Source organism: Trachinotus anak, unplaced genomic scaffold, assembly GCF_046630095.1.
Source record: "Trachinotus anak isolate AG129_WGS33_773 ecotype Australia unplaced genomic scaffold, CSIRO_AGI_Tana_v1 ptg000028l, whole genome shotgun sequence".
NCBI lineage: Eukaryota > Metazoa > Chordata > Actinopteri > Carangiformes > Carangidae > Trachinotus > Trachinotus anak.
Genome location: NW_027273879.1, coordinates 12236313 through 12263557, shown reverse-complemented (window position 1 = coordinate 12263557; position 27245 = coordinate 12236313). Strand labels below are relative to the sequence as shown.

At 41.3% G+C, this 27245-nt stretch overlaps 1 protein-coding gene across 1 annotated transcript; it reads right to left on the bottom strand.

The window, feature by feature from the left end:
* Positions 1-499: 499 nt before the first annotated feature.
* On the bottom strand, positions 500-26637 carry fam163ba (family with sequence similarity 163 member B, genome duplicate a). Its single transcript, XM_071466481.1, has 3 exons — positions 25527-26637; positions 7073-7188; positions 500-3158 (listed from the first exon to the last, which is right to left on the bottom strand). The coding sequence occupies exons 2-3, from the start codon at positions 7163-7165 to the stop codon at positions 2721-2723; spliced, it is 531 nt and encodes a 176-aa protein (XP_071322582.1). The 5' UTR covers positions 7166-7188; positions 25527-26637; the 3' UTR covers positions 500-2720.
* Positions 26638-27245: the final 608 nt, after the last annotated feature.

Here is a 27245-nt window from a genome sequence, read left to right as displayed (position 1 = left end):
TTTCTTTCAAAGAGATATCCCAAGAAATGTGCAGTATGCTCCTGTGATTAGTGAAACTAATGGTCTAAATCCCAATTCCAATCCGGTGGTTTAGACAAAAACATAAATCTTACATGTTTTCTACAAGGTTGCTCACAGGAAACGGTGCAGCTCTGCTGTTTGTTGTTTGGTGCTCCAAACAAAGCATGTATATCTGATATGTACCAACCCTTTAGCAGTTCACTAAATAAGATAATCCAGGATGATGCACCATGCTTTTAGTTGAATCCACTGTTCAACATTTGCCAGCCAGCAGATATATGGTGCTGTGAAGTCCTGCCCAGGGAATACACATTCTCATTAAAGAAAATGCCCATTGTTAAACTTTTTATCCTGAAGCTTCACTATATACACATTGCAAACATCTTAAATCTGTAAATTACTTGAATTGATTGAATAACTTCCATAAAATGTAGGAGACATTTACTCAATTAACAGCAACAACGAAACAGAGCAGAAGGATTTTCACACCATTTTATTAGCAACAATGTGTCTGTTAGTTATACATTAGAAACAAGGACAGAAACATTTCTGCTGTACTGTACTGAGTCTGAAAAACCAGCTGGATCATAAAATAAAGCAAGTAATTCAAATACTTTAAGGTAAAAGCAACACTGCATTTGAATATACACTTGTAATAATAATAATTATAATAATGATAATAATAATAATAATATATTTCTCTCATAATTCTTTATGGCACTAAATTTCCTGTGCAACTGTCACATAGTTTCAGTTTTTCAAAATAAGAAAAGCAGAGCATCGAGAACTATTTCTAGTGTATTTGCAGGAAAGCACATGTCACAAGAGGAAAAACGTAAAACAAAGCCAGTTACTGTTTCACCCTTTGGGAAAATAAATGAGCATGATTTCTGATAAAATCAACAGAGAGATGGAAAGAGAGAGAGAGAGAGAGAGACAGAGAGAGACAGAGAGAGAGAGGGGGGCACAACAGCATTTACCATCCATTTTGAGGGGAGGGGGAGAGAGAGGGAGGGGCGGTGTCCAAGAAGGACAATCCAATCAGCTTCAAACTCCTCACACAGCCGCCGGTAAATAATTTCATTCATCAAATGTGTGTCCTGTGTCCATAAAACTCAGCCGCTGCTCCACCAGTCAGATTATCAACCCTGCAGCCAGGCCACTCAGCCAAGCGCAGAAAATAAAAACAATCCCAAGAAGGAGCTCTTGGAGTACCTCAGAGCAAGAGCAAGTATTCCTCAGTCCAACGGGTCGAGAGGAGAGAGAGACTGCAGTGTATGCTATGGCCTGTTCAATATTTATAGATGTCTCTTTAAAGGTGAAATAATCTTTAGCCCATGAATCCATATGTCAACAAATCAGAGACAACACAAGGAATGCAGTGAAGAGTTCATGAACTGAAACCTCAGTGAAGAACTATAACAAAGATCACATTTGTAAAGTTAAAAGTGTTGCTGTAAAAACTTTTTGCCTCTGACAGCCACCTACGGCTCGAGCCTGTGTTGTAGCATTAAATCAGTAAAATAAACATTTACAACATTGTTGCAAACCCAATTTGAGTTTGTCATATCAATGTTTGGGTCGTTCTTTGCATTCACATGAATTTAGGGCAAAGTGGCACACATGGAAACTTTACCTCACAATGCACCCTTTACAATTAATGTTTAAAATGTTATTGCAAACCCACCACTGGGTTCATTATACTTAGGGGTATACTTAGGGATTGTGTTTAATTGTGTGGAATAAGAATTCTAGTGTAACAATTGATCAAGTTATACACACACGCACACATGCATGCAAGCACGCACACACATATGCACACAAATGCAAGAACCCAGCCCCCTTTGGCACCTAGTCCACCCTGCCTGCAAGAACACAGAGGTCTTACTCTGCTTAAGTGTAGAATACTGTATATACACTTTGTGTTGTCAGCAGGCGCTCAGAGAAACCAGCCTTCCGTCAAACTGGAGACCTCTATGAAAGGATGTGGAAAACGAGCAGGGATTTTTACGTCTTCTGTAAGCCCTTTATATCTTAAAATATTATGGCCTAAGTTAAGTCTATCTAAAATGTCTGTGGGTGGCAACATGACATCGCCATTCGTTCTCTAGTCTTTCCACTGGTGGTGGGTGACATTTTATAATCTCTATAATCTGTGGATGGAGGAACAGACAGATCATCCCATCATGGAAGAGGGAAACACTGGATGTCTCCTAATCATATTTTGTTTGTAGCAGCTATGGCAGAGAGAAAATCCCTGCTGATTATGTCATTTTGACATGGCGGGAATCTGTCTGTCTTTCAGGCCATTGGTAGAAGAGTCCAGGGGAAGTAGGGCTAAACAAATTTTATCAAATCTTAAAACAAATTCCATTCTTGTTGTTAAAAAAAGAACTATTCAAAACAAGTTCATGTTATTGATAATTTAACATTTCTAAATACTTTTTATTCTTTATTCGCCCAAGTGTAAGGTCCTGGACCTGAGCATAGTACCTTTGAAAATGCTGTCCTGAGAGCCATCTGAGTCTTCCATTCTGCAAGAGACGACCAGAAGAGTGAGACCAGACCACATCAGACAATACTAGACTGGACTAAACTGGTCAAGGTTATATAAACAAAGTCTGAGTCAAGCCCAGTCCAGCCTAGGCCTTTCCAATCCATTTAAACAGGAACTTACGCCAAGTTCCAACCTCACCCAGCTAAACATCAGTGCTGATGCTACAGCTGCGTGTGAACATGTCCCTCATGGTGACCGACCGGGCAAGGTTTGGTTTGCGATAGTTTGAAATGTTCACAGGCACTGGCAGGTCCAGATCCTGTTGCTGGACACTGCGGTAGCTGATGCGGTCACCTCCATTCCTCAACCCATCTGGTTGGTGGTGGATCTGCGGCTGAGGGGGCTGGAGGTAGAAAGGCAGCTCGTAATGTGTACAGGATGGACAGAAGGTCTGTGAACGGGTCAGTTTCCTGGCCAGTGGAGGGGTGGAGAACAGGGCGGGGCCATTTGGGATGGAGGAGGCGGCGGCCGTCGCCGCCACAATGTTGTGATTGGAGTGGACCGGTGGGAGGCGGGACGTAACGGCAAAGTCTGGCTCCTCCTCCTCCGACTCGGACTCTTCCTTCTTACAGCAGTAATACTGATGGGTAGCACAGGTATGAGATAAAACACATAGGCCACATTAGTATACCTGCACATTTGTCAACAATGCCACATTATCACAACTGTCTATACTTTGCACTCTATATGTATACTTTTCCCGATTTCTCCATGAGGTGTTCTCCAAACCATCTGACCTTACATGTTCACATGTGTCACCTTATTAAAGATGCGAATCCTCAACAATTACACTTGGTGCAGACTTTTCAGCTGAGAATTTGCTGTTGCTATTTCTGGTCAACAAAATAGAGCTTTCAAATTCATTTCTGGCATCCTACCAACTTATATCAAGCCATAATTCGTGGCTTGTGTTTGATTTTACTGTGAAATATAAGAATCCAGTTGTAACTCGACTGCATCTTATATAATTTCCCCTCCAACAAAGTTACCTTTGTTTTTAGTTGATCTGGGTGATTGGATTGCATTTATATAGCACTTTTGTACAAAGGGCTTTACAATTTGATTCAGTCACTCACTATTCCCTCATACACCATGGAAACCAAGATACCATGAATACACCTGCCCTAACCATCAGCAGCATTCAAGGACACTTGAAAAGGAGGATTGTATCACCAGCTCTGAGATTAGTAGATGATCTGAGGCACAGCCCCTGTTACAGTCACCTTTAAAATAAAGATAACATTTTTCAGTGTCTCAGGCCCTCTTCAGAGTTTCTGAATCCTTCTGTTGATGTTAGTTTTGCAATACCCTTACAGCCAGATTTATAAGACATTATATACAGTGCACACATTCATCATAGACCAATCTTGTCATAATCTTCTCTTTTTAAGAACCAGTAAGCCATATTTTTGACATTAATATTAAAACAAAGGATTCCTCGCCACAATTTTTGGTACAACTGATCCCACTGAGGAATCAACATCCCTGTCTGCAGCTTTCAGCCACTTCTAGCTAACTGATTGCTTTGATTTCCAACCTCCCCTCATCCCTTCCTACCAAATATAAACAGGTTTACAGAATGATGTGCAGAAAGACCAAATCCATAAGACAGAGTTAGACCCTAGTTCACTATACCTCTCAGAAACAGTTTTTGAATTAGCAGCGACAGTAACACCATAATAAGCATTATGTCCCATTAATTATGTTTGGTTGAATAAAATAAACTGGTAAATTATGTACTGTTTCCTATGAGATCCGTTTGACTATTTGGAGCAAAGCCTTTTAAAAATACTCTAAGGAGATTTTTACACTATGAATTTGGGCAGGAATGTGGACTTCTTTGATGAGATTATTATTACCCTCCCTCAAGGAAAAATATGTATTTTTCATGTCCCTAGACTAACAGAAACTGATGCAATTCCTGGCAGTTGGCTGTTGAGACCTGAATTTAGTGTAGATAAAACCTAAAGAAATAACAGTGTTTAATGATCAAGAGCTACATAATAATAAGAGTAAGCTGCTCTCACACATTTTTTCTGTGTCTCAGATGGCTGGTGTTAAAACTGATTTCTTTTCTGTCTACAGTTCACATCCAACTCAGTCCCACAGATGTAAAAATGCATTTCGGTATTTAAAACGTGTGATAGCAGCAAACTTCAAGTCTAATTTAGCTGTGTTGCTGAAAGCCTCTGGCCCCGAGACAAGGGCAGTGGTGTTCAGTTGGTGCAGACGCTCAGTTGTTTTGCCTGAGTGATTGGAAAGCATTGTGATTTGTAGGGTTCACTTTTGGGGCTTTTAGATTGTTGCAATTACAGCTTGTACAGCTGCACATGACGAAGCAGATTTGGGGTAGAGCTTAAAGCAAAAGACTGACATCCTGGGAAATAACATTCATTTTCTGATGACAAGTTATTTGAGATTGACACCTGGCTCATGTCTGTGAGGTGAGTACAAGGCTACAGCTACTTGAATTAGCTTCCCATAAAGACTTTGAAACAACTTAATGTGCTCCCAGAAAACCAGCCGAAATTCCAGGAACTTACAGGTCACATAACTATTCATGAAACAATGAACTGTCATTTTTACACTAATTAGTGAGCTTTAAAAGGTGCTGATAGGGGGATTAGTCAGCATTTACAGAGCAAGTTTTTTTTTTTTTTTAGATATGAGGGTGGCATCAATCTTCTCATCTAACTCTCCAGCAGAAAGTGAATAAGCATCATATTTGCCAAAATGTTGAAGTGCTCGATTAGTGAAGGTACAAAAATGTAATAGTTGTAGGTTGAGCTGTCACTCGGTCTGTGTGCCAAAAAGACTGTTAATGCTCCACTGCTGTCAAAGCAGCAGAGAGGATTAGTCCAGTGTAACACACAGTGTATCATGTAAAATAGAAACAAATCCACATGTTGGAATAACAATCCACAACCTGCAGTAATGCTCCCTGGTGGTGTTATTAGTGTGATGTTTCAACCTGACTGGAGTTCCTCAAGCATAAAAACACAGAGCAGTTCTTCTCACCTGATTCTGTTTTCATTTTATTCCGACACAATACAGAGCACCTGGCGAAGACCAGTTATTTGAAAATAATAAAGCTGGACGGTGAGATAACTTTTTAAAAAATTAACAGAATGGGATGTCCTCAGTAGGAAATGAAACATAAGACTGATCAAAGAGAGGATTAGCTAAACTTTAAGAATTTGTAGAGAAGACTGGCTTCAGATTTGAGACACACTGAGGCAGACGTGCCGATGAAAGCTGAGGGCTAACACAAAATACTGGAACTCATTTTTCTCCGAGTATAAATGGCTTTGATTCCTCACACTGCTGTAGCAGTTTTGGGCAGTTTCTATTCTACCAGCTGAAGAAAAGATGATTCACCTGATGTTCCAGTTGTGATCTGTCCCTAATTTGATGTACAATATGTTCTCAGTCCCAAACTTCAGGATCAAGAACTGCTGACATCGAGTGAGTTTTTGCTTCATAGTCATAAATAAACATTTTTGTCACCCATGCTCGCAGCATGGCTCTACGGATGGCAACGCTCATCATTTGGATGGTCGGCCCAACCACTGTCTTCCAGACTGAAATATCTGAGCAACTATTGGATGGATCACCATTAAACCAGGTTCAGGCATTCATGCTGCCTCCAGAATTAATAGTAATAACTGTAGTGATCCCTGACTTTTACTTCTACCCCCGTCATCAGGTCAAAAAATTCACTTAGTCCAATGACTTGATATATGACCAAATACCTGCAAAGTTTATTAGCATTGACATTGTGAGCATGTAATTGTGCTGATGGTAATATTTAGTTCAAAACACTTCTTTGCCTAAACGGCCATAGACTCATATTGACCAACTGGGGACAAAGAAGAAATGACTGTATTTGTTGGAGTACAGATAGCATCATAATGTGGCTAGTTATAAAGCACTAAATGTTTTGGTTTGCAGCTAAATGCAGATGAATGGTGCCCATATTGACTTTGACATTTCATCTACAAGTGGCACAGTAGCAATGTGATTGATTTAAATGGCCATAACTCAATGCTTAGAGGACTGATTCAAAATTCACCCTTGTGCAAAGCCCTAATACTCTTGAACAGGCATTACAAGTCCTCCAAAAAGCACTACTGCCCAGTCAGCATGACTGTCTATCACCGAATTTGGAATGATTCTGAATACAGCTGCAGGGTGGAAAAAAAAACCATTTTCTATTAAGATAACAGAGTTAGAGGATTGTGCAACCTTGACATCAGAAAACTGCTCTATCTCGAAATGAAAATGTTTGGTTCAAAGAAAGATTTTATCATCCTTTGTAAGTGAGAGTCACAAACACAGTTTCACAGATTAAAAAGTGACCATACAGCCATTTAACACAAAGCTATGACTATCAATAAAGAGCTGTACTCAAGGTTATTGCTAACCTGCAGCTCTGAAACTTAAAGAGAAACACCAATGAATGCAACAGAGGCTGAATGCAGCATGGGGCCTCACCTGCAGCCTACAGTAGCACAGTACTGCGATGATAAGGAGTAATATAACTGTAGCTAGAATTCCACCAGTGATGACCACTGTCCCGGCTGTCATTCGAATGGCTCTCCATCAACACCCTGCAGAGAGCAAGAGGAGGGAAGGATGACAGGAGAGGGACGGACAGAGAGAGAGAGAGAGAGAGAGAGAGAGAGAAAGAAAGAGAGAGAGAGAGAGAGAAAGAAAGAGTGGGAAAGAGCAGAGGATGGTAGGGAGAGAGTGAAACGAGAAATTAAGAAGGAGAAAGCACACGATTCATCAGTACAGTGGCTTCATTAAGTAGATTATAACTGTGTGTCATCTCAGTGGTGCTTATTGAATTATCCAGCAGTGAGGAGACACGTAATCGAATCATCCTACAAATGCTGTTCATAATATAGACGGAGTCTCAGCCAGGAACACGTAGAAAAGAAAGGTGTGAGAAATCAGCGTTCAGCAATAGAGATGAGATGCAGAGGTGACAGGAGAGCTAAGAGGTAAATAGATGGTGGGAGTGAGGAGAGCTGAAGGCGGCGACCAGGCGATGGAAGCAAAGACGAAATGAGCAGAGAACTGACACGGAGGGAACAGGAGAAAGGGATGTCAAGATGAACTGAGCAGTAGAGATAGCAAGTGATTTGATGAATGGATATGACATGGAGAGATAAAATGGTGTAGGGGATGGAGAGGGTGGCGTGACACAGATGTGTAGAGGTGAAACATAAACAGAGGGTACATGGAAAAGGAGAGGAGTGGATGAGAGAAAGAGGAGATAAAGATGGGATGATGGCGAAGGAAAAGAGGGTGATTGGGTGACTAAAAAGATAGTTAAGCTGAACAGAATGAAAAGGAGAAGAAAGAGAAGCAATTTCTTGATATTTAGATTTGGGGAATCTTCATGCAAAACACACAGTTGAATGACAGGTCAAAGCAGATATTTTTATCCCCGCATCCAGGATTCAAAAATGTCTAATCTGTGAGGATTTTGTTCATTCCCATTTCTTAATCTACTAAAAATATATCATAGGTCTATGGTAAAAAGCTCTGAATTGATGTAGCTGAGCCTGTTTGGTGTCACAGCTGAGGCTGTGATTTATGTTTCACTCTGTACCTCTGATTTCAAATACAATACAGAACTCCACACAATAGAACAATGTACACTGAGACATTGACTGGAGATTCAGTGGGCAAATGTAAATCAGGTACTGGGGTAGAAATCCTTGGTCAGTGGTTATGTATTTGTACCTGATGCATCAGCTGTCAGGAACGCAGCCAATACGTGATCAATGTATTGATGTATCAAGTCAGTGAATGTTTGGGGACACTCCTGAAAGGGTTTTCAAAGTCACAATGAAACAGCATTTTGAGAGCATTGTTTCCTTAATCAGATTAATCTCCTGATGAAACAGGGATCATTTAAAAGTCTAGACCAAGGGGATCTCAGATGAAGGAGGGAAAACAAAGGATCTTATAAGTTAGGATACATGCTGCGATTTAAAGAAAGGTCAAATATACACAGAATGATGTAAGCTACAGTGCAAAGCAGACACAGAGAAAGATCATGACCTTTGTTGCATCATTCAGCTGGAAACAGCAAAATGGACAACTGTGGGTGACCTCTGAACTCTGACCTTAATTCAGAGGTTACAACAAAGACTAATGGAGATGGTTTGAGCTTATTTTCAATGAGGCTCTGCAGAATCACAGTGCAGATCTACATTCATCTACAGCATATCTAGCTTGTTTCCATTTGATTGCATGAAAACATGCACACTGTGAACACTGGGAAATCTTTAGCAGACAGTTACCACATGTCAGACAGAAGACATGTGGTAAGAGGGTTAATGCTACAGTCCATCATAAGAACATTTTCAGCAGGATGATTGACTTGAGGCTGAGCTGACCTCATTCCTAGTTTAGTAGATCAATGCTTTCCTTTAATTACCTCTTTTCAGTCCCTACAGCAGCTGCATTACCATAAGATGCTTCGAGCCTCAACGCTTTAAATATTTATTTTACTCTTGCAGGTAATGTACATTAATCACAAAACATTTATTGTTCAGATTGTCAAAAGCAATTTTTTATAAAGCAGGAAAGTGCCAGTGTGTGTCCATCAGCAACTCAGTGAACTCTTTGCCACTCACTTTTACAGAACGACATCGGTTAAACAGGAGCGCCACCCTATAGTGAATCCTGTGTGGAAGAGAAGCTCTACACTGACCTCACAGGTGAATATAGGTGTGGACAACTACAGTGATACCTGAGTGTGGTACTCGTGATCACATGTAACCGTAATGTAGCATCACACAATAAATGCATTTTGAGGTGCTGTACTCTGCAGGATGTGGACAGAGACTGCAGACGTGTGCAAGTGCAAGCAGGACTTTCAGCCTGGTTATATAGTTAATGTTACTATTACTGCAAAAACTGCGCTTGAAAGCTCAGGAGCTGCTCGTTTTTGATGATATTCTTATTTTTTTCACTGTGGCATTTTCTTGAAAAATCTTGCAAAGCCATAATGTCTCAACAGCTCAGCATTTAAAAGAAAAAAAAAACATTTCACATTACATTTACAGTAACCACAGCTGGAACAGGGATTTGCTTTAATTGTATTTCATGCCTCCTTATTGATTTCATATGACCTCCATTTTGGTACAAATATATATGACATATTCTAAGAAATGATATTAAATTCATTTTGAACTGCCATAAATAAACTAAATAGTCAAATCAACAGTAGACCGACTATCTTGGGTTATAGGATCAGGGAAAGACACTTTTTACCATCAAAATATTATAAGAATTATCTATTTCTTCTTCTAATATTTGTTTCATTCTTATGGCATACTGAAGTATTTGATGGGTGTTTTGCATGTTAATGTTGTCGCTGCACAATGGTTCGAAAAAAAAGAAGAAAAAAAAAAGCTGTCCCTCAGTTTCCAGGTTAAGTAACATAATCCTTATATATTTTGGGAAAACCCTGCAGATACCTGACAGATGTGGGCACAGACTTTTTCCCTTCATTACATCCACAATCTGGAAGTGTCGTAGGACAACGCAATCACACTGCATTGTGGATAATTGCCTGAAACCAAAAATAGGCCAGCAGGCTTGTTGCTAAGCTATGACTCAATGGTGCAAGCCATTATCAGCACCAAGCACACAGCAGTATAGGCTCATGTTGTCAAGATCTAACTCAACTGTGACATGGACACACCCTAAAATAGAACTACAGAGAAAGAAAAAAGAAAACGTCCGACTGCCAAAGGCATCACACAAAATATGGAGCACTCTGCTGTAAATGTAAATGTCATATGATTTCCTGCTTATCAACTACACATTTACAGTGACTTCATTCCAGTTTACAGTTCCACACCTCATGTAAACACAGCTCCCCTAGCTACTCGCAGACACTTCACTGTAAGACAGTGTGTACTTTTCACCAAATGACTGACAGCTCTGACCTTCTCACCCTGACAAACATCTAAACCATGTTGAATTCCTTTGTGGGTAACTTGTCTAAAGCATATTAGCTTTCATGGTGATATGCGTCTCCAGAGATGCTCTATACGGTTAGAATGGATCAGACCGTCTCTACAGTGGCCATCTGCCCTGTCTACAAATACAAGGCAGCTTCTCTTCCCTCAAGCTGTAATACAGCTGGACTCTAATCCAATCTGCAGGCCACACAGTCCACCAACCAAATCAATATAAAGGAACAACAAGAACAGAGCATTTTGGCCTTAAAGGCTTCGAGTTACACTGAGGAGAGAAATGTGGTGACTTTGGGACATATTTGGTGTCAGGAAAAGAGCAGAGAAGAGCAAAGGAGTAGAGTTTGAAATCTGAAATAAGTCTGATAACTTCATTTAGGTGAAGCTGAGAGTTAATGATGGAATGCACTGCAGGCCTCTAATCAAGTCAAGTAAGTTAGATCTTTATTAAATATTAATAAGCTCTCAGTTGATAATGATGGGCCTACGGCTAAAATAAATGATACTGTTATATTATCAGTGCACAGTGCGCTAGTCATTTGATCCATGGATCCATGGATCCATTCGATCCATGGATCAAATGACTAAGTGTAATGTGAGAGAGCTCACCCGTACTGACAGAGAAACATCACCCTCAGTAACCCTGCAGTTTCCCTCAGCTCTATAGAGAGCTTTAGTGTGTTTCAGCCTTGTTTTTATGGCCCGCAACTTCACTGTTTTGGTTCACTCTCACCGCTCTTATCAGCATTGTTCCTGAGAGCAGCAGGCAGATGTTTTTAGTGAAAAAGCTTTGAAAAAAATCCACTGTGCACTACTTTCCCAGTACCAAACAGCTGGCGAAGACAGTGGAACATTAAGCTGCTGAAGAGCCAGCTATTTTTCTGGTGTTGCTAGAGACTTAAATATTAACTCTGGCTGTAGATTCTTCTAGAGGACAGATATCATGCAGCGCAGAGTCTGCTTTTCACAAAATTTTGAAGGAAATTTTGAAGCAGCAAGAATTGGTTATTTCATTGAATATGGTAGTATAATATTTGGGTTATGACCAAAAAGTCAGAGGGCTGGGCAAAGTGGAAGATGTTTATCAAGCACATTTACTAACTAATCCAGGGAGGTTTCATGGTCACACAATCCCAAAACATGTGCACGAAAGTTCCTAGTTTAGTTTCATTTAGTTCCTAGCTCCTAGTGGGAGCATCTGTCACAAAGATCAGTAAACCTCAGTCCAAAGTGTGTTCCACTGTAAAGAAGAGTCTATGTGCAAACTTAAAATCTATCAGCTGAAGAAAATAATAATATTTTCAATCACAAATACTCACAGTATGCTTCAGTTGTTATACTGGCAGTCCCACAATGCACTATGGTGATATGTCTATGTGTTACTATGTCTCGTATCCAGATTGTCCGTATTTTCTCCTGATTTCATTTACACCTGGTATCAATATGTGTCTCCAGTGTCCACATTGAGTTCAGATCAAGATCCCATCACTCTGTGCAGCTTACGTCACATCCTCTTGTCATTTGCGTGGGTCCATCATTCACAACTTTCTCCACCATTTGCTTAGCCATCGCTTCATAAATAGCTTAGTTCCAATATGAACTGCCAAGTTTCGCTTGTATGTTTTTGTCAGAGCAAATTGAAAATAGACACTTAGTCTCGTCTTCAGTCCATCCATGAGTGCCTTGAGTGATGCCCATGGTTGCTGGTTTGGAACAGTTGGGTGCGATTATGAATATCTGCCCGTATAGTTGCCGTGCGTGGATTGACAACACAATTGCATCTAGACTTGTGTTTAATGAGGTCACCATGCGTCCTTGACCAGCTCCGGGGGTGGTTTGGCTGATCAAATCACAATCCATCTTCAGCGCATGGTTCATGAGTTCAGCCGCTATATGACTGCAGTCGCCCAAAACACATTCTAATGCCAGGTGTAAATGGGGTAAAAATTGTGCCAAGCTTACAAACACTATTATGCACACAACCAATTACACAGGAAAAGTCATTACTCATGTGTACACACACAGTGTCTTAACCATCATACAGCAACATACAGCAAACATACACACAGACACACACACACACACACGTACATGCAGCATTAGTCATTGTGCAGGGTAGGCCGGCAGTGTGTATCTCCTGGGGCTCCCTTAATCAGATCAGTGTGTGAGGGATGTGTTGCAGCAAGGCGACGAACAGTGTTAATTATTTAGCCACACACACACACACGCACACACACGTAAACACGCACCTCCATTGTGAAATAGTACTGGAGAAAGGCAAACTTGTCTGCTCAGCTCCTTTTGCTGGTATTCGTCCACAGAAATGACAAGTGGGTTAGGGGCGAAAGAATAACAGCAGCGGGCACATGCACACACAAACACACACAAGCACTCACATGCAATAATTTTAGTACCAGCTAACATGCTCAGACAGTGGGCTTTGGAATAAATTGCCACGCTGCGATGAAACATGGCAGGGATCACAGCAGAGGTCTTGCTAGGAATAATGGCTGTTGACAGGCTTTCAGTTCAATGGGGGAGAAGTACACAGTAGGTGGTGGATTCGAGTCATACATAAGAGACAATAGCGTGCCCTGAGAACAATGGGATGAGCTCTATTACATCTGTGGCCGCCAAAGAGTGATTTCACCACACACACACACACACACACGTTTGGAGTCATTACACACAGCGCACACACACACAAACACAAGGAGACGAGACATACCAAACTATCCCAAAAATCTATTCAGCAAAACAGCGTCAATCTGATAATACAAAGGACACAACGACCAGTGCTTCATCAAGCGTCATAATGAAGTCTGTTTGATTACAGCTTTTTGTCCTCCATTAGTCTTTGTCTACCCTCTGATAAACTGTGCAATCAGTGAATATTCAACTAGTATCTGCCGAAATAATTAACAGCTTACACAACTTCAGCCTACAGTGTCTATCATTTTATCAGAGGAAATTAAAATGAATTCAGATCTCCATTATGCAACATTAATCACAGACACACAGCATGTATGGCTGTAAAAGAATAGTCCAACATTTTGGGGAATTAACTTTCTTGCTGAGCGTGAGATGAGACGATCGACGCCACGCGCATGTCTACGCCACCGCATGCCATTACTAGCCAGCTGTGTGGAAGTTAAAATGTATGCTGGCTCCAGGTCCTTCTTATCATTGGTTACACAACTATTTGTGTAATTTTCACACGTTGAAAATGATAAATTCGTGAAAATGAGAAATGGACCCCCAAAAAAATCTTCCCAGACCCACCTCTTCTGCACTAATGGACTGAAATACACATGACTTTACATGTGCTTACGAATTCCTCCTCCTTGTCCTGTGTGGCTGCTCTGACTCTGACAGTGGCATCACTTGACTCTGCCTCTGAAGCTCTTGGCTCACCTTGTACCAGCATAAAATTTCAGTACATGCACAAAATTTCCTTTGCTTCTTTGTGTCTCTGCACCCACCCGCAAGAATAATGGCAACACACAGCTAACCTCAGGCGAAGCTCTCCAACCTCATCCCCGTACTGAAAGGCAATGACCAACTTAGCTCCTCTGACCTTGAATTGGGTACCAGGGAAATCCTAAAGGATGTCAGGAGAGAGAGGGCGGGGGGAGTCTGGGGTTGTGGGTGAAGAAAAGATAAACTGGTTTTAGCCATGACTGGAACCAGGAATAGGTTTTATCCATCTCATGTGTCCTCACAATGCTTAGGCAACGTTTCTGTAATTAGTGCCCCTCGGTGAACAATATATCATAAAAATGGCTCTTGGCTAGAATGAATATAGCACCATGAGGACATTTGAAAAAAATTTAACGGTGACTTGGGGGGTCTTCATTTAATTATACAGCTCACTAAATGTCTCTCATCCATCTGAGTGACCTTGCTTAGCTGCTCTTCCATATATTCATCATATTCCTTGCTGATGTAAGAAGCACCACTGTAACTTTAAACATGGTTTGCACGCACTAGAAGCAGCAAAGTTTGATTGCTTTTTTCTATTGTACTGTGTTCTTGACCTTGTGTCTTTTTTAAGCTTTTCATTTGAATTCCAATCCATTTTCAGGAATAATTGGGAAAGTTGTGGTACCGTAAAATGTTGTCAGATTTTTAAAAATGAAACCTTTTGAAAGGATCACTATTTTTCAAAAATGCCACCTTGGGTTTTGTCTCAGTTTTTGGATTAAACCACTACAACTAACAAAGAATAATCATGCAGGGAAAAAATGATGCCACTGCTGCAATATCCCAATGCTGAATACTACAAACTTCTCCTGTGATGACAAATTTGCTAAAAACCACTGAAAACCACAGTCCATCAAGAATGTAGACAACCTCTGATGAAAGTAAACTATTTTTATTTTTCTTCTTTGATAAACCACAAGTCAATTTTATCAAAGCCGTAAAACATCTCCTTTAATCTGCCCGTCTGTCCCTTTTAGATATAAATCAAATTCATGATTGATGACATTAGCATTAGCATGCAATCAATATGGATCTGCTGAAAGTGGCACCTGTGTTCACCTGGAGGAAGCAGTCAGCTCTAATATTTTGTACTGAAATGCGACAGATCATGGATTGCTTGAATTGAAGTACTGTTATGTGACTGTATAATAAAAAAAAAACCAGTGGTGTAGTGTCAGGTCCAAACAATGTATAAGCCATAGTTTCCTGCTTCTATCCATTTTGAACTGTAGATTTTTTTTAAAAATGAAAGAAAATCTTTCACTCTCAAATCATCTCAAAATAATTGCATATAATCACATTTTGTCAGTCTGCCACTGCACTTCCTGCTCCTCCCCTGTGCCATGCCATGCTCTACCCTCTGCTGTGCAAATAATACCACTAGTCTGCGTGTGACAGGCTATAATCTTGGCACCAGTAGGAGCTGAGGCTGGCTCAGAGATATAACTCTTCTTTGAACTTCACAGTTGATGGACTGAAGAGCAGTTCTTAGCCCTGAAACTGAGTGATGCAAGTGGTAAAAAGGTGTCCCCAGTACACTACAACTCTTGTCACGAAAATATGTGGACTTAAAAAGCAAGCTCTGGCTTTTTAAGCGAGTTAGTGTATTGCCTTATTCTTCACTTTAGGCTCCAAATAATAAGCACATTTCATCACTTTATTTCACAGAGCACATAGATTGGTTTTAGACACTTATAAGTTAACAGGAATTTGGATACACAAACTAACCCTGACCGGCTGGTGCAGAGAACAAATAGCCATCAACATAAATTCAAACAACAACAGGCTGCAGCTATTGGAATCTGAGGTGATTTACCCCTTCTAGGTCTGTCTAATGTATACAGTGTCTCACTGACTGCCCCTGCCTCTGATTCAACATGCTCAATCAGCCACTGATGAGGCATGACTAGTGCCAGCAGTGCTGAACACACAGAAGCAGAAGGATAGCTCAGAGGCACTGGATGGATCGACGTCAGTTTGGTTGGACTGCTGCGACCAGCACATTCAGTAAAAACATTACCTGAGAATAAGGACACAACTTTGTATTTGTGTGCACATCTCTGTTCAATATACGAGCTATAGCTGAGGCAAGTGCACACATTTATTTGTGTCTGTGTGTGAGTACATGATTGCAATTTGTACGTGAACAGAAAGGGCAATGTTTGACGGTGCACAGCAAACTATTTATTCCAATGTGTCTGTTTCTTCCTCACACACACACACACACACACACACACACACTCACTCACTCACTCACACACCTCAAGCAAATTCATTGTAATAACATAAGCAGGAATTACTGTTTCTGCTTAGTGTTGCATAAATACAGCAGACAAGAGCAGAGCTACGACTCTCGAGTCCCAGGGCCCGGCAGAAATAAACTGCTGTTTATGACAGAGCATCGGTCTGTTGAGAGATATTTATGCAGACTCCCTATGCACCGTTCTCTCTGTGTTCTTTCATACTGAACAATAACAATAACCATAATGAAAGCAACACTCCAAATCTCAGCACATTTCGCTCACCTTCAGCAATGCATAATCTCTGTGTGTTTGTGTGCGAGTGGCTGTGCCTGTGCTAACTCTGAACAGAATAAATCTACCCAATAACACTTGATGCTGCCTGCAACTGGTTCGCTCTTGGTTTATAAGTTGAGTGTCAGTCACATCTGCTCCTGAGAAATCGCAGCGACAGAGGAGACAGTTTGTTGTGACACTCGGTGCTCCGTGAGGCCCTCCTGGAGTGAAAAACGTTAGCCATGCAAACGCAGATAATACTGTACCGAGTCTCCCCCTATGAGAGGTTAATACATTATTGCAAAACACTCAAAAGTATAACCATATGTAAGGACACGCACACGCACACACACACACACATGCACAACCCTTCCCTCTGGCTACGTGGTCTGCACAGGATAATACACTGCCCTCAAATAAATTTAATTCCTTTTCCTCTTCCTGAATTAGATAAGACACCATTAAATTACATTTGCTCCTTGACACTTGACAATGAGATCTTTCCAATTTTAGACTTTTTCCTCACTCTGCCTTCTCTACCCAAGCAACAGCATGGCGTATATAATTTAAGCCCTGGGTTGGGGACTGGTTAGCTTAGTTAGCTTGGGCCTAGCGTCTCCTCGTGTCTCAGATAAGCTGCTAACTGACATGTATGATGTCATTTGGCAGCTTTGACAGATGTAACATGTGAAACCCAACAACCCTACAATATCACATATGCCAGAATGATACTGTGCGATCACATCTGGACCTGCTCGGCTTCACAGCAAAGCAGATTAAGTTGAGATAAAATGCTGTATTTTCCATAAAGAACTGCACTGAATGTCAATGGTTGCATGATTGTGTACCTTTTGTGCCATATATAAAGCATCTCTGTGCTCTTTTCAGAAACACAAGTTTAGAATCAGTCCACTCAGAGACGCAACTATCCACAGGAAGTCTATTCACAGTTCACAGGTAATGTTAGCTTTCATATCCAATCTTGTTTGCTGCTGTGTGTGCAAATCGACCGCTGTGAACAGCTGTCACGCGTGGTCACCCCCTGTGTGTGATCGGCCGTCAACATGTCAAACAAAAATGTGGGTCTATAAAACCAGTATTTATGCATGAAAGTATCATTTATGTGGCATTGCTGCACTTTGAAGTTGAAGTGAAGTCTAGAGCAACTCCTAAGACTCTTGATGGACAGACGACTTGATGGATATGGCAACAGTTCAGCTATAGTCCATACTGAAGCGATTTTCTCTTTTCTCTAAAAGGCAGTTCTTTTAAATCAAGAAGTCCTTGCATCTGTGTCGCCTGTGTGTGTGTGTGTGAGAGAAAAGAGAAGGATGAAAGAGAGGTGGTTTTTTTTTTTTTAATTTTTTTATTTTTGCAGACTGTGTGAATGTAGAGTCCTGAGCTCTTGTTAAGTCAAGGACACGTAACCTGATCAGTCATAACATCCTCATACTGGATAATGGATATTTCATCTGATATTTAATCTAAATATAAGTATCAAAATGTACCATACAGTAGCTGAGAGATAAGTACTTACAGTTTGCAAAGACACACACACACACACACACAGCCAGAAGCCACAGTAAATGTAGTGAAACAAGAGGTAGTGTAGTGAAGGTCAAGTCATATTATAGTATCATAACCTGTTTATCACAGCGCTCACTGCTGCTTAACCCCAGCTGCTGCGCACCTCTGACAAAGCATATGTTTGTAAGCAGGAGAGAAGAGAAGAGAAGAGAAATGAAGAGAAGAGAAGAGACAGGACAGACAGGAGTAGCAGTTTTCTGTTTGTTAGGATAATAAGACTTAACTAGAATCAGGTATTTGCAATATAGGCTAAATTGCCCTTCAGCTGCTTATGAGTGCGTGTATATATTTGTCTTTTCGTCTTTGTGGCAAAAAGCTTCCCGTAAGAGCACCTGTGCTGCTCTCCTTCATCTTTTCATGTCTTCATCCATATTCTCGGATCACTGCCAGTCACATTGTTCATTTTTTGTCATCTCTCCCTCTCTTTTGTTTTCAGCTCCACCTGCGCTCTTGCTGTCTCTTTCCATGTGGCCCGTCTCTGTCTGTTTAGCCTCTCCTTCCATTTCCTTTGCTGTCTTTGTCTGCCTCTCTGCTCTCCACCTCTCTCGCTCTCTCTGTCTGTTCAGCTGATGTACACCGCCGTAGGGAGCGTAGGCAGGCCTCTGTTTTAAGCATCACTTTGAGCAGCGGTGCCACTCACAAGCAAAGACAGCGCCTCTGACACGGAGATGGATAGATCCCGCTGTGTGTCACTTTGCATATTCAAAGCAGAGTTTCTCAAGCAAACGTGCTATTTACAAGAAGTTACTCAGCTCAAGAGTCTCAGGAGAGTCGGAAGTTACTACGTATCCGAGGCACTGATGAAATCATCACACAGCTGTGTTATACAGCAAAATGCAAAAAAAACAAAAACAAAAAAAAAACAAAAAAAAAAACAATCGTGAACTAGAGTGAATACTTTGCATTCTTAGAAAGTTCTCCAGTTTTTTTTTTCCTCCATCAACTCGGACATAACCACATCTGAGGATATTCTCTCTCTGACTTTTTCTGTTTCTGTCCTCTAGCCTGCTCTAGTGCCCAGTGTCAGCACTATTTCAGTGACACCAGATGGAGGGCATGAAGCTCAGTCAGCGTAAAGCGTGTAGATGACCTGCTCCAAGCAGGTGTGCGGCAGAAGGCACATAATGCAGCCATCCCTGACAGAGCTGAGCGTCATACTTTGGACCTTCAACTAAATAGGTCCCTCAATGTCAGACTTGTATTGCACTTACCACTTTGGCCTTAATCTCCTGTGGGCTGCCCATTCAAATTCACTGATTTGAATAATTGGTCAGTATGCCCTCAGATGATTCATCGCTATTAAAGTCATCACTGTTTCCAGAACAACAATAAAATAAAAGGCTGCAAAAATAAATAATTCGAATTTGGATGCTGTCCAAGCCGTGGTGATCATTACCCACAGCAGAGCAACTAAAGTCACACGAAAAACAACACCATTTGTTGTTTTCTCAAATGTCTAAAAAGACAAAGACCTCTAGTGACTACGCAAATTATTATGTGTGATGTTATAGCATCACTAAAAGCCCATATGCTTCAACAGAAGTGCTTGTCAGATGGTTGAACAGCATCTGAAATCCCTCTCCAACACCGTATTGGAGGGGGCTGTTTCTATAACTTTCCAGGACCAGCGGTCTGACATTTACACCCACTTCATGCTGTGACTGGTGAAGTCTGAACCTTCTCTTTTTTTCAATCTTAAAGCAAGTATTTGTGTCACTTTTTGTACAATTGAGTGCAACACTTCTGACTGAAAGTCTTCCAGGAGAGAAAATGTGGGCTCATATTTAAATAACAGTCACACCACCCTGCTGTCTGTATGACAGCAGGCTTTTCACTCCACCTTGGAGTGTGGCCGTTCATAACAATTATAATCACCTTTGCTTTCTGATGTGCTTGCATGACACGTTGTACAAACTGGTTCTTTGAGCAAATCCTGGTCCTAACTCGCAGAAAATGGAGTTGAGGGTGGATGGAAGTGTTTGACTTTAATACAGAGGACTTCTGTTGTCATCCACTTTCTACCAAGTAGATTTTCCGCATCAAACTAACAAAAGTTTAATCACATGTCAGATCAGAAAGAAGAATCATGATCACCAGTCATTTGATTTTGAAAATTACAAAGAAACAATGTTGTCCTGTTAATGGCATCAGTTCAGAAAAGGCAAAGTTTTTTTGAGTCCTGCACTTTTTTTGGAATCCTGCACAGTGAACATCTCAGTGCTTTTATGTTTGTCACAGTTTTTCAGCTGTAGAGACTGTATTGAAAAGTCATCCTTGCTGGTGTGTTCATGAGCTTGTGTTTAGGCAGAAAAACCTGTAAACCTTTGATAAAAATATACATCACGCCAAAAAAAGATTTATCTTGAAAAATCAGACTGAGTTATGCCTGAATCTCAGAATTTGTCTTGGTCTTATCGCGCGCACACGCACATGCACACGCACACACGTGTAACATGCATACTCTATGTGACATACAGAAACAATGGACTCCTCACATTGCTGTGTATGTAACATGATTAAAGGAAAAAGATCCTTGCAGGACAAATTTGATGTGTCTATGAGTGTACAGTGAGTGACATGAAGAAAGATGGAGACTGAAACATCAGATGATATTTCCACTATTGTGCTTGACAGTTTCTGTTTGCATTTGCCTCCAAAGGCCAAAAGGTCCGTGCAGGAGCAGCAGCAGACATATGATTAAAGTTTGGAAAACAAGAAGGGAGGTAGGTGAGGCAGGAGAGATGACCAAGGTGGAAAGAAATAGCATGAAGGAGATTCGTGGTAGTCGGCAGTGGAAAAAAAGCAGAGGGCAAGAGGAGACACGGGAAAAAAAACGAAAATGTGGGAATAAATGACAAACATAGAAGAAGAAAAGGTAGCAGAGGGCACCTTTGAGAGGATAGGAGGATGGATGTATACAAGTCTTAGATGAAAAGTGGAGATAATTGAAGGTAATGTGTTAGAAGCTCAAGGCTGATGGTTGCTTGGTTGTTAGTACTAATGGTCAGTGCTCAAGAGGCAGTGTGTGTAAAAGTACAAACAGGTCTTCAGTTACCATGGCGACGGGGCTATTACAGACTGACATTTTACCATTGCCTTTTCTGTTGTGTGAGTGGGTGGTTTATGCTTATAGGTTCTGGTCTGATTGTACTTGGACTAAACTTTTCCCAGCTCGCTCACTGTATGCTAATCTCTAAGCTGATAAAACTGAGGCTCAGTGCAGTCAGGCAGAATTGCAGAGATGCATAATAAGATTAGACATATCGCAAAGAGTGGAATTTATGAATGAGAATCTCTCATCTCATGCGCGTGCTCACTCTTGTTCGCAGAGCACGTCGCGACCTTCCTGAGCTACCTTGTTCTTAAATTCTTTTTGCTTCATCACTTTCCAAAAGGACGATGTTGACGTTTGCAGCTTTTCAGGCTCCGATTTAACATTATACAGCTACACTTGTTGATCCTACTGTATACTGAGCACGCAGGCTTCGAAAAAAGGCTTTTGGACCATGAAGTTTGCAATGTGAAAGCCCCTAAGCATCTTTAAAATGGGTTACACTCACAGATGTAATTTGTACATTTAGTCTCAGCAGTATGCCATCTGCTTTTATATTTAGAGTGTGATATATGCAGCATGCTGCAGGCCATATAGACAGACATGTTAGCTGTGCAAAGCTTAAAGGAAAATTATACATTTTCACAACATAGGTTTGATCTTTGTAGCCTCAGCCATCATTCCTGTTAAGTTACAACATTGTACTCACCTAATCCAATGCTGAGATCCGGGAACACAGCAACGATGACAAATAACATGAGCAGTGATTAGGCTATAAGTAGATCCCCAGTTTTTATTTTGAAGTTCAAACAGGTAATGATACTTAACCAGGGATGAGTGTACAGCTTTTCACAGCAATGGGGGATCGTAATGGACATTTCAGGTGTGCTCACCACTTTCACCTCGTACTTATATGTTTTATTTAACTTGAATGAACTGGAGGTTTGTTTACAACCTGTTTGGTGGTCTGACTGCTCATTTTGCTTCGCTTATGCTGCATTCAGGATGTGTCTGCAGAATGGGGAAGTCAAGAAAAACACCCCTTAATTCCGACTTGGGTGTAATCACGCATTATTCCAAGGTGGTTAACTCTAGCATTAACCTTGTAGTCGTATCACATAAACAGCTTAAATTAGCTCCTTTTGTTCTGTTATGTATTTCTAGCAGTTTGTTATAGGTCCTGTGAAATTAGCTGAATTGATTGTATTATTGTTAATGCCAAATTTTATTTTGATGTGACTGCTAGCCATTCTGCCAATTTAATTTACAATTACTTTCACTCAGATGCTAGTAATTACAGTTTGAATGATGTGACATGAATGCAGCATAATTGTGAAGTGAGTCTAATGATGTCATTGTGTCCTCAGATCCCAGCAATTAAGTTGTTGAGTAAAACTATTAATAACTGTAGGAATGATGGCCAAAACTATCGAAAACACGAGAGAGAAAAAAAACATAATTTTACTTTAATTACACAGAAAATGAAGGCTTCTGTTTACCATATAACTAATACAATTATTGGCACAATTCAAATCATATGTGCATGAAAATTTCATTCAGAGGCTGAGGAGAAACAGCAGCAGAAGAAAAGCTGATGTTTCTCCTCAGCCTCTTCCTGTTCTCCTCCCCCACCTCCCTTGCCTCCCGTCTACTCCTTGGAATGAGCTTCAGTTTTTTACAATCGCTCATTGGGATGAGGCCAGGTGACCAAACGACTTGTGCACACATTTGTGTTTGTGTTTGTGTGTGTGTGTGTGTGTGTGTGTGTGTGTGTGTGGACTGGTCATTTTGGTGTCTGTGCATGAGCGTGATGTGTGAGCATGTCAGGGTGGAGATGTGAGGGGAGAGGAGAGCATGGTGCTGAGGGGGAAGGGAGGAGAGATGGGTGGAGGAAGGGAGGAACGGGTGGTGACTGTTTAACATGATCACTGAGCAGCCATATTCCCTTCCCCCAGTCTCAGTCCATCCACTCCACCTCTCCTCTCTCTTTATCTCAACCACACTGGATTTATCATAATTTCCCCTCCCAATAGTGCATTTTAAAGGTAATTAAGCTGATAGGTGAGTACACTCTCAATGCCCCGAAAAAAAAAGAGAAAATCCACTTCTCTTTTTTCTGCCTCTGTAATTGTATTCACTCTTGACTACCAGTGTTTAAACCTTCCCTCCTCCTCCTCCCTCTCTTCTCATCCCTCTGTCTCTCTATTTTATATGCACTCCTCTCTCTACACCTTTCTTCATCTTTTTTCATCAGCCATCTGTCTTTGAGATTTGCTTTTCCATCCTACTCATCTGCTTGTCCTTCAACTCCCTCTCTCTCCTCTTCTTCTCTCTCCTACTGTAATGACTTGAGAGGCTGGTGGAGCAGCAGCAGCAGCAGCAGTTACCAGACAAGTAACACACAGTCATTCATAGTCACACCGCGAGGGGGACTTGAGTGTGTGTGTGTGTGTGTGTGTGTGTGTGTGTGTGTGTGTACACAGGAGTATGACTGATCTCCCAGGGGGCCAAGGTTGTTAGAAGGGTCACTGAGGAAGTCGCCATGGGAACACAAGCCCCTCCTTGTCTTTCATTGTTGTAGGCCCTCTAAAAGCACAGTGTGTGTGTGTGTGTGTGTGTGTGTGTGTGTGTGTGTGTGTGTTTATTATCTTTTCAGACATGAATTTATTCACTGTTGTCATTCCCTGTACAAGCTTTAGGTCTGTCTTAGAATAGGTATTATGATATGATATGATATGAAATGATAACAGCGCTGACATCATAATTGAATTCACCATTGCTCAATGAACAGCATATGCAGCTAAGGACTCCTAGGTATCAATCTAAGTACCGTCAGTCCTCTTTCCCTCTGGCACATTAATGGAAAAACCTCCATTAAGCTTCTTCGAATGGTGCTGGGCCTCTCTGTCACTCTGCTGGAGGGATGAGCACCATATTCCCTCACTTGGTGTTTTGATGATGAATATCCCACAGGTGTTCAGTGACTGCTCATGCCCCATATGGAGATATATGAATATTATAATATTAATCATTTAATCTGTTATACTTTCTTAAAAACCCATCTGTATGAGGTGATTTGATTTCATTTGGAGATGTGGTAAGATTTTATTTCTAACATGAGGGAAAGGCAAGGCATTTACATATGGGAATCAAGAACTCCAAATCACCTCTGGTGATACACAAGTAGAATAGAGGTGAGTGAATTTAATTCCTCCTTGTGTAGTTCTTCCCTACATTACAGTCTGATCTGAGGCTGAAATTTGGATGGTCAAACAGCACAGTGGAGTTCTGATACAGTAACAGGTTTGGATAATGCATTACTTCAATAATTTCAGACCAGTTGTTTTCCAGTCTGGGCAGTGGGAAACAGTACGTTTGGTAGCAAACATTCAGGTTTTTAGGTCCACCCCTCCACTATACAACCAAAAATAACACTGTTCGAAAAAAAGGGGGGTGCATGACTAACTATTCCCACTTGTGTGTTCATTTTTCAACTGGTTAGCTGTTCCACCATCCACCATAATGTTTCCAAAACACCCTGTAAACCTAACACCTTGCCTCAAATATTTTTGCCATTTTAACTACATTCATTGGAATGTTTTTCATGTTCCACAGCCTGAATGCTGCTCAAGATGCATTTCCACCCTACCTAAAAATATCTGGAGCGAACAGTTTGGATGTGACCATGGCTAACAGTTGGTGACAGTAGCTGTGGCTCACAAGCCATGCTGTTTTGCCAGCATGTGGCAAGCCGGCCAGCCAGCAAGTCTGTCATACAAAAGCACTGAACCTCTCCCTCACGTTTACCCATCTCTTTCTCATCTATCCTTCTGCCTGTCTGTATAATTCAACCTGCCTATCCACTATTACTGCATGTTGACCATGTTTTACTTTAGGCTTCTGGAAACGTACTCTGTTACATGTATGAATGTTGGGTATATGGATAGAATCAATTATACATGTTCTGGGTGAAATAGGGGGAAGAAAAGTAGATTCCTTCTCCCATAAGACAAGTGTGGTTCTGTCCATGGTGCTGAAATGAGAAATTCTATCTCTGCCTCTCTATCCCTGTCTGTCTATCTCTGTCTATCTATCTATGAAATGAATCATATCTGTTTTATAACAAGCAGCCAACAGCCAACTTCTCAAATCTGACGCTTGCCCCAGCATGACTTGACAAGCACAGGCACACATATTAAAACCAATAACCTATAGCCTGCAGAATACACTTAACAAAAGCCCAACGCAATGACGAGTGAATGGAGCAGTAAACGAACCATCTTCTTTAAAGTGAGAGGAATCTTTACCTTCAGAGATAAGAGGAATTCGCCGGGTCACATCGAAGGTGGTGGTGGCTCCTCGGAGCCCAGGTCGCGACCTCTGCTGGTTTTGGCTGGTGTCGACCTCGGTCACTGAATAGTGAGACCAATGAAACCAAAGTCCCCAGTGTCGGTAAAGTAATCAGCAAAAGGGAGGGGTGCCCACTATCGAAGTAGAGAGGGGGCTCAGAATAAACTCCCCGGAGCCTGATCCTCTTTAGTTGTTGATTAAAAAGAAAGAATGAAAGAATAGAAAACAGCTGATGCGTCCTTTTGCAAAAATGTCCACGTTGGTGTTATTTGCTTCTAGGGCTACTTTTCCCGACACATTCTTGTCATTCGCATGCAAAACATTTTCTGTCCAATTCCAGACCCACAGAAAGAGAGAAAAAAAAAATATTCCAAAGAAAAGAAAAACGAACCGGGCTCCAACAATCGCAATGATAACAATGATGAAATCTCTGGGAGATGTGTTTGGAGCAGGCGGCCAGCCACTCACACACAGGTCCATCCACCGCTTGTCTGGAGTTGTTTGAACAGTAGAGTCTGGTTAACCAGCGCTGCCCGCAAAATAAAACACTCCTACGCAAACATCATCATCGTCATCATCGTCAGCCTCGGCAGCATGTGTGTTGGAGGAGGAGGAGGAGGAGACGGGATGATAGAAAATCTCGACATCTCCATTTCAACAAGCATTTTTCCCCCCCCACCGTCAGAGGAGGTCGAGGTCAGATGTTGGTTTGGACTGGTCCAGGGTTCCGCGGCCGATCTGCGCTGGGGATTTTTTTTTTTTTTTTTTTTTTTTTTTTATCTGCACGCTTCCTTTTCTATTCTCTCTATCAACCTACTTTTCTATCTCCTCCCTCTCCTGCACCTTCCTCCCATTGCATCCCATGTTTTGCGAAAAGCAATCTGGCCAGTCACTGTATTTGGCTACAAAGTGTCTGCAGCCGGCAAGCCCCACAAAATAAAGGCTACTGTAGGCTGTATTTGATGCACGGATGTTGGACCTCGGGATAATTGCTGATTCCTGCAGAGAGACGTCCGGCACTGCGCGGAGACGAGTAAAACGCGCTTTAGATCCAGAGGTGGCTCTCAGTGCCTGCAGACCCAGTGAGTAAATGCAGCCTGGAGTGTGCAGTCTGCGAGATGGCGCTTTAGTCACAGACCCAGATTGGCTATGGGTGCAAGAGAGAGAGAAGACAAGAGAGACTGGGGAACAGAGGGAAAGGATGCATGATGAGGACGTGGTTAGAAAATGTAATTATGTTTAAAAAAAATATAAATTATATATATTTTTTGAAGTGCTTATTGGCTACACAGATATGCAAATACATATCTACACTAGCATATAAAAAAAGTCATCATTAATCTACAAGTCTATAGAAATAACAGAAACTGTGCAAGTGTGTGTGTGTGTGTGTGTGTCCTTAGACAAACTCTGCAAATGTCACCAGCAACCATCGCACAGCCTATACTGTAGCTGAAACCTGAAAGTCACCCTTCACTACGTCCTCCCATTACGCTGGACACCAGAGTCGCTGCAGCGTTTAGAAGGGATTCATTAAACTTCCCACTTACAGTCACAGCAGTTAATCACCCAAACTATATGCATGTGTGACAGCCAACTCTATAAAGATAATTAAAAGAATTACACCTGTCCTCTGCCCAAGGTTCAGCCAAGGTGGAAAAACAAACTGGCCCTCT

Excerpts from the sequence above, each read along its gene's own strand:
- fam163ba (XM_071466481.1), bottom strand. The coding sequence starts at position 7,165 with ATGACAGCCGGGACAGTGGTCATCACTGGTGGAATTCTAGCTACAGTT. Across the intron at positions 3,159-7,072 it reads TGTGCTACTGTAGGCTGCAG|TATTACTGCTGTAAGAAGGA; the intron begins GTGAGGCCCCAT and ends GCTACCCATCAG.